Below are 8,894 nucleotides of genomic sequence, written 5' to 3'. Positions count from 1 at the left end.
ACCCAAAATTGTGAAAATCTAAGTGCTACAGTATATGTTGTAGTGATTAAACACGTTGTCCAGAAGAGTAACCAGCCACTTCAGTGAAGCACTTCTAAAAATGTTCCTGATCAAGTTCAAATGCACCTGTTCATAAATAATGATCTGTTTGTTCAAGTCCACTATACTGCTAAGTACAACTGTCTCCAATATAAAATACCGTTTCAATACAATTCTCCACAGGGACAACTAGATAATCTAGTCATATTTATATTTAACCAAGGCTAATACAAATTTACAAGTAAAGTAACTTTAGAATTTACTCAGAATAATTGTTCAACCAGAAGCTTTACTTTGGACAACGCAGAAGTATATTGCAAGTAACATTCTGCAGCAAAAAAAGCTGGAGGTTTGAGAACAGCTAAGGACTAAATATTAGCAATACACACTTTTACAAGAAGTCCAACCATTGTGAATGTTAACATTAAAGACCAGGTACTTCAGCCTGCATGCCTGCCAAATAATCAAAACCTCCGCACAAAAAAAAACCATCCCACAGAACACAGTATTTCAGAGAAACATATGAGAGACTGGCATGACATTTCTCAGATCAAATTGGCAACTGAAATTTAACATCCACCTGAGCTTGTTTTGCTAAGGTCACTATTTCAGAGAGTTTCACCACCTGCAAAAGAAAACAAAGACTTAATTTCAAACAATCCTATCTTAATTTTTTTAAAGTAATTTCAGGAGTTCTCCTTCTATAAATTTTTGTCACAGGCATTTCTGGACCATGTTTTGATACCTTTTGGAGACCCAACTTCTCTTGCATAACCTTCATGAATTAATTCCTGCTTAGGAATACGTCCTCATTTTTTGCACATAAAAATTCTTCACTTTCACTAATGCTACATGTTTGTAGAATAATTTCTATGTAATAATTACATAACTTCAAATTCACCTAAAATCCTAGTTGGCCAGAACCATCTAGTGAACATTTAGGTGAAAAAAAAACCATGTATAAATACACCCTTTTAAATCACTGACTACAATCACTGCTTTGAATGCTCAGCTCATTACACTGATCTATCCTCATCCACTTGTTTATCAATCTCATTGCATCATCATACATAAACCAGTTCAAAGAATCACCTATTGGCAACATACACAAACAAATTGAATCCTTTCCAATAATGCTTCTCCAGATACAGATATTTTTAGGTTAGAAAATTAATTCTATTTGCATGGCAACATGACTGAACCAGCAAAACATCATCAGTTTTAAGACACATTATATAGATCCAATCCATATGCATTCCTAGGGAATATTTACAATGACCAAATAATGCTTAATAATCTTGCAAAACTTAATATTACTTCTTAAAAGCAAGGACTGTATCATCAGGCTTAACAAGGCTTAACTGAGCTAATTCTAGAACTTCAACTTCAGGAAATCAAAATCATAACCAATCTGCCTGAATACCTAATTATCTTACTGCAGAATCAAGGTGATCAACTATGTTTGATTTTAATCACACGCACAAATATAATGCTATGTCAAAAGAAGAGTTACATTTCTCAGTTACTTGACTTAAAACTAATCTCCCAGCCATTTCCCTAACAAGAAGGATGACAGATACATCCATTTAGCTGTGCGTTGTTTTTTTTTCTTCCCCCCCAACTTTTTCATTTTAAAACTGCTGTTCAGAAAAAATAACTGAAGGTTATTCACCACTTCTCAAAGTGTTGACCATGGAAACAGGCTGCCTAGGGAAGTAATGGAGCCACCATCCCTGGAGGTGTTCAAGAAACAGGTGTAGTACTTAGGGACATGGTTGAGTGGGCAATATTGGCTGTAGGTGGACAGATGGACTAAATGATCTCAAAGGTCTCTCCCAACCTTCAGAAACTCTGGGGACATAATGGCTCCCAACAGCATAGTAAGGGAATATTTTGAAAGGAGAACTAACCTGCAAAACATCTGCTTGCAAACCTGGTAATAACTTGCACTGATTACCCTAGGCTACCTACCTCTAGCTGACTGAAAGGATTTTCAGCTTTCCAATATTCTGAAACAGATCCTGTGTTCTGAAAATAATGCTCGCTGTGAGCTCTCTTACCATTTTAGCAGCTTCATCCAAGTCGTCACAGGCAAGAATTTTGAGGCTGCTAGCAGTTATTAAAGCTTTGGCATCATCAACTCGTGTACCTTAAGAAAAGATAAAATGCAACTCTTACAGAATACTGGACTACCATTTCCAGTGTATGCGGATAAATGCAGAAGACAACTACTTTAGTAGTTATAAAAGCAGTAAATCTCTTTTTATTAACTTCCCAATGCTCATCATCTAAATTCTGTGTTGTCCCTGTTCTCTCATAGCCTAACAGCTATACAGCTTACAGAAAACTTGCTAGGTAGTATCTGAGGTCAAGAACATCTGTCAGTATAGACAGAAAGATATTTATCACATACACTCACCTTGCAATCGTACCACAATAGGTATTTTTAGGTCCAAATCCTTTACTGCCATAACAATGCCTTGTGCTATTACATCACATCGCATAATGCCTCCAAAAATATTTACCAGAATAGCTAGTACCTACAAAAATCAAAATATTTACATTAAAAATGGACAGAGACACATCAGCTAAAAGCACCACTCACAGCATTTCAACAGAAATTCAAAGGAAAGTTCAAGCTCTCTAAGTGTAGTAAGGGACTCAGCTCAAGAAAGAGAACATTTTGTTGCTCTGAAAGTTCTCTGGAACACAAAATACAGTTCTATAAAGTCACACACTTCACTTCAGGAAATACAGTTCTTCATTTCAAAAATGTCTGACTCAGGATATTTTCATGTTGTCTGTATTTTGTGAAAGTACCTGAGTAAAGACAAACATTTTCTGCACAAATCCATCACAGTACATTATGGGAATGGCCTCAAGTTTTGCCAGGGTGGTTCAGGTTGGATACTAGCAAAAATTTCTTCTCAAATTGGTGAGGCATAGGAACAGGCTGCCCAGGGAAGTAATGGAGCCACCATCACTGGAGGCGTTCAAGAACCACATGTGGTACCTTAGGGACATGGTTTAGTGGGCAATATTGGCTGTAGGTGGATATGTGGACTAGATGATCTTAGGGGTCTTTTCCAGCCTTAATGATCCCATGATTTTATTCTATGATTACTTCAGAGAATGATTAAAAAAAGAAGGCCGCTTGTCTTTCAGCAAATCAAGCAGATGAAACATCAGTAATTAAAGTAATTTAACTACTTAATTTGTCAACTGTTTATCTTTCCATTTCTAACATTACCAGCAAGGGTATTTCCCACATTAATAACTCAGCATTACTGAAGAAGTCACTCTGAAAAGCATGTGAAATTTACAGAACTTACAACACTGTTTACGCAGTTTACTTAAAAGCTAGCATGTTTAGAGATAAGATATCTGATGGATATTTAATTCAGGAGGACTAAGCCTGAGGTTAGGGGAAAGACTCTTCCTGCTTAACTAGCAGAAAGGAAGGCTGGAAAGGCTGCAGTCAGTGGCGAAAGACAAAGGACACATAACAGCCTTGGAGGAAGACAGGATAAACTTAACAAGATAATTTTAATATGCAGCTAGTACTAAACAGTAGGCTGGTGCTCATTATCTTGCAGTCAGACTAGCTTATCTGCATGATATTGTTTTCACTTCTGCTACTAATGTGTAAAAGCAACCTAGACTGGAACCCCAGAAAGCTGTTCCAAACCACCCCTGAAGTGGACCCAAACAGACTGCAGTCCACGCCACCCAGTGGGCTGTATTGCTGTTTGACTTTTCAGCACCAGGAATCTCAGCTACTTCATTTTTTTTATTTTTATCAATCCATAAGCAGTTGAAAGTAAGCAGAAAGGGAAAAATAGGTGCATTTGGACAGCCTTTGTCTATGCATCTGCAGCAAACTGTCATTGTAAGAACCTGTTCTACACCAATTCTTCCCACAACTTCTTCCTTGTTCCTTCATCTCTCTTCAAAGTTTGTGAAAGACAAAAGTCTTTCCAACTAGAAAGAAACTAAACACCTCTAACACAAATCTCTATTTCCTTCTGACCCTTTCCAAAGAGGTTCAAGTGGTATATTAAATTGTGATCTAAATGTAGTATCCATTACCAGATCCTGCAAGGAACACCCAACTGTTTTGGTTACTGGGATAATTATCCCTATGTGGACCACCAAGTCAGTCTTCACGTTATCTGAGACAGTACAGTTATCTCTCTGGTTCCAACCAATTTATTATCTTAATGATGTTCAAACACTACTGATAAACTCTGGATAGGATAAAGCCATTCCATGTCCATCACAAAGTTATTTATTTACGTTATACAAAATGAGTACCTGAGAGAAATTTGTTTGTGCACAGCACAGAGAATATTCATCTCTACAACTCTAGCAGCTGCAAAACTAGCACAAGAACACACACAAAAAAAGGAAGTTTATCAAAAGTGGTTTCTGTTTAAAAAGCCAGTGTGGCCAATTTTACACTCGTAGATTTCTGAACAGACTCACAGCTATAATTTCAACTGAGGACACAAAACCACCTACTCAGTACACAGCCAAAGAATTCATTTTAAAATAAGAAAAAACTCGAGCAGGTGTTCAGGACTTCTCCATTTGTACCAAGATTTAGCTAACGTCTCCATTTTCTTCCCTTTCTAATTTTTCACTTACAAAAACATGTTTTCTGGAGAACGTGCACTAAGCATTGCAATTCAAAGTACAGCTTGTGTTGTGCCTTTGTAGGACCTTGATATGCCAAGTCCCTACCTTTTTATCAGAGGTAATAAGCTTAAAGGCTTCTGTCACTTGCTGCACTGTAGCACCACCTCCAACATCAAGGAAGTTTGCTGGAGTTCCACCATGAAGTTTAATAATATCCATTGTGGCCATAGCTAAACCAGCACCATTGACTACAAGAGAATAAATACAACATTTAGGAATGCAGTTTATAAATTCACTAAGTCATTTAAAACTCGTTAAGTAGAGCATACCTAAACAGCCTATATTTCCATCCAATCCTATGTAGTTGAGATCTGCTTTTGCAGCATCCCTGTCTCTTTCATCTTCCTGTGTCCAGTCTCGCATATCAAAGATTTTCTTCTGCCGATAGGCTGAATTACTGTCAAAATTTATCTTTGCATCCATACACATCACTGAAAGGAAATCACAGTTTATAAAATAAGTCATTTAGTGCCATTACTACTAGAACAATACTTCAACTGTTACTTGTGCATGTTAGCATCTGTTACATCAAGCTTGGCAGCCAGCTCACGTGGTCCAACATTTTGCTGAAATGACCCACTTAACACTGCATGTATATACAAGATTCTCTCCAGCTTACTAACAAAGACAACCATTTATATGCTTTATTAAATTTGTTTTTCCAACACAACATGTTAATGTCAAGTCCTCCTTGCTGCATACCACTGAAGTTTTAGCTGAAACTCATTGTAAATTAACATAGAATTATGAAAGCTGTTACAAAACGCATATGAATAATAGAAACATTACCAACTCCTGATGCATCTTCAACCATAGGATTTATTTCTACCATGGTAGCATCATATTTCAGAAAGAGAGTATATAATTTGATCATGTTCTCAGCTGCTTCATCCACAAGATTAGGAGGAAATCCCATTTTTTGGGCTAGCTGAAAGTAGAAGACTGGTTATCAGTTAACTGATGTTCATGTATTGATTGACATTTACAAGTTAGGAATCTCCAAGTTTAAATATTATTTCAGTACTGAGTTGCAGATTCAGACTCTCTCCTGTCTTCCAAGAGAAGGATAACTCCTGGGTTTTAAAAGACCATTTTTGGTATAAAACACTGCACTTATCCAAAAAGAGAGCTAGTAATAAGTTATCATTGTCTTTACACAGCTATATAAAGCACTGCCATGCATAGCTGGATTTACATTGATTATCAAGCTGAAAATACTTAAATCACTCACTCGAATCTGTTTCAAAATGTCAAAATGCTTTAAGACAACTCAGCAGGCTGAACACACACACACTTCATCAACTTTAGAAACAACACTACCCATCCTTGCTAATTGCACTTTTCCACATTAACAATTACCCTAACAGCTTGCTCCTTTTTTATGCCTTCTACTATATCAATGGGTTCCTTAATTATCGCATCAGGATTCTCTGCAGCAACATCTTCAATATTAACACCACCATGGGAACTGCCTATCAGCACAGGACCCTGGAACAAAAAGAAAAAAGAGTAGAAGTGTAAGTAGTTTTATACCCCACAACTGAAATGTAGTTTTTTCCATAAGACACTTCCCAACAGTAAAGCCCTGCTCACAGTTGGACACCTCTGTATTTCAGTATTTTACCAACATGCTTTTATTGAAAAGAAGGTTACTTTTTTTTTTTTTTTTACTCAATACATCTATATAAACACTTTTAATAATACTTCCAAAATTGCAAAGTGTACCTTGAGCCCAATTTCTTTTCACAAGAAAAAAAAATTCTGTATACAACAGATCAATTAACAGATACATTAAATTTCGACAGAAAGATCCAACTCAGTAATTATATGCATTTTATCTTCTAGGCTGCATCATTAGAAAAGGAGTATCTCCCCCTTCTCCACTCACACCTACACAAACACACACCCAATGCCAGGGACTCATTTATTAATTCCACAATGCTCCAGCTCCAAGGACAAATTTAGGTCTGCAGAATCCAGTGATAAATTACTCCAAACTTTGCCTGTCCAATAGGATCACAAAGCTCAGTAACGACAGCTATTGCTGAAAGTCAGTCAAGGTTTTCTGACAAAATAGCTCCCAATGATTCAATAATAAAGAAATTAAAACATATATATATATATAAAAAATAAAACATAATAGATAATATTTTCTAGAAACTTTTCTGTTTGGCCATTGTTGCTTTTTTTTTTTTTTCTCTCCTCTCCTCTGCTATCTAAATCTCGAGGAAAACATCAAGGATTCACTACCAATATACCTACAATCTCTCTCTGTGGGAACAGTCCTCCTGTTTAAAGACACACACTTGTTTTTATCCCCAGTACCTTCCCTTATCACCACCTGTGCATTAATTATGACATCTGGTGTACCAGGGCAGCATTAGTTAAACATTAAAAAGCCTTATAGCTGCTGACAGTTGAATACAGAAAGCAAGATGCTGATTCCAAGAGCATGCTTAATAACCACGCTATTCCCTTCTCATCACCATCTTTCCAAATGGAAGCATGTAGGTGATTAATTATCCTACATCAAATAGTAAGGTTCAACACAATGAACATTTCTGGGTATTTATATCCTGAACAGTCAGGAAGTTAAAAATACTTTACAAAAATAAAGCATCATTCCACAGAATTGACTAAAATAAATGGTTTTAATATGCAAGAGTCTTGCCTCCACTGGCAAGTAAAACCCAAGACATCACATTCTACTTACAACTCATTATTTTATATGCTTTTTTCCTCACCTCCTAAAGGAGGAGGTTTGCAACAGTATCAGAAATACCAGCTGCATGCTATTCAACTTCTACAATTTCTTCTTTGGAAAGGTTCTTCCTAATCATCAGCACCCTAGACTCATTACAGCAATTAGAAGCACATCCAAAAACAAGACTTAAAGAGCCAACAGTAAAAACAAAGTACATCCCTACCAAAAAAAGCAAAAATTATGGCTCAATAGAAGGCAGTCAGATTTTTTCTTAAAGTAGGAGCAAGAACAAGATGTTAAGATTACAAACTGGCCATTTGCAGTATTTTCATGCCACCTTGTGGTAATTCTGGGATGCATACTGTAACGTTTGGCTCTTCCAAGCTTTTGTACAGTACAACAGAACACAGGTGCCCAAATCACTTAACTGCACTAAAATCCAAATGATGTTTTCTTATTAGAAACAGAGGAAGACACAGGTGTAAGTACAATATTGAATTTTTAATGTTCCATTAAAAAAAAGATTAGTTTCCTCCACAGAAAATTATTTCATGCTCATGCTAGAGACACTATTCAATGACCAAGAGCTGCCCTTCTACAAACTCTTAAGCATTTGTATCGACTAAATTCAGCTTGCAAAGCTTCAGAAGAAAAATTTACAAGATCTGCTTTACCTTGGCTCTGTTATCTAGCAATTCACAGAATCACAGAATCACAGAATTGTAGGGGTTGGAAGGGACCTCCAGAGATCATCGAGTCCAACCCCCCTGCCAAAGCAGGTTCCCTACACCAGGTCGCACAGGTCGGCATCCAGGCAGGTCTTGAACATCTCCAGAGAAGGAGACTCCACCACCTCCCTGGGCAGCCTGTTCCAGTGCTCCGTCACCTCACTGTAAAGAAGTTCTTGCGCATGTTTGTGCGGAACTTCCTATGCTGCAGTTTCCGGCCGTTTCCCCTTGTCCTGTCTCCACTCACCACTGAAAACAGTCTGGCCTCGCCATTCTGCCCCCCACACCTTAGATATTTATAGACCTGGATCAGGTCCCCTCTCAGTCTTCTCTTCCCAAGGCTGAACAGACCCAGTTCACTCAGCCTTTCCTCATAGCAGAGATGCTCCAGGCCCTTCACCATCTTCGTGGCCCTCCGCTGGACTCTTTCCAAGAGATCCTTGTCTTTTTTGTACTGGGGAGCCCAGAACTGGACGCAGTACTCCAGATGAGGCCTCACCAGGGCAGAGTAGAGGGGGAGGATCACCTCCCTCGACCTGCTGGCCACGCTCTTTTTAATGCACCCCAGAATGCCATTGGCCTTTTTGGCTACAAGGGCACACTGCTGGCTCAAATTCATGTTCTGTCCTACCTAATGGCACTTACGGAAATTCATCTGTCAGATTGCATTGACACATTTCAGTTACCAAGTTCGTATTGTAGCCTAAAAGGCTATATAGCCATAA

At 37.8% G+C, this 8,894-nt stretch overlaps 1 protein-coding gene across 1 annotated transcript in view; it reads right to left on the bottom strand.

The window, feature by feature from the left end:
* Positions 1-589: 589 nt before the first annotated feature.
* The window catches only part of SUCLA2 (succinate-CoA ligase ADP-forming subunit beta), a gene marked incomplete at both ends in the record, with an annotated part of 20,710 nt that continues 12,405 nt past the window's right edge, over positions 590-8,894 (bottom strand). Inside the window, 7 exons of the mRNA XM_079535143.1 lie at positions 590-664; positions 2,100-2,188; positions 2,459-2,579; positions 4,783-4,925; positions 5,007-5,168; positions 5,527-5,665; positions 6,097-6,225. Coding sequence (XP_079391269.1) covers positions 590-664; positions 2,100-2,188; positions 2,459-2,579; positions 4,783-4,925; positions 5,007-5,168; positions 5,527-5,665; positions 6,097-6,225 — 858 coding nt within the window. The remainder of the gene's footprint in view (positions 665-2,099; positions 2,189-2,458; positions 2,580-4,782; positions 4,926-5,006; positions 5,169-5,526; positions 5,666-6,096; positions 6,226-8,894) is intronic.

This window comes from Tetrao urogallus (assembly GCF_951394365.1).
Source record: "Tetrao urogallus genome assembly, chromosome: 1".
Taxonomy (NCBI): domain Eukaryota; kingdom Metazoa; phylum Chordata; class Aves; order Galliformes; family Phasianidae; genus Tetrao; species Tetrao urogallus.
This window is presented reverse-complemented; position numbering and strand designations above follow the sequence as displayed.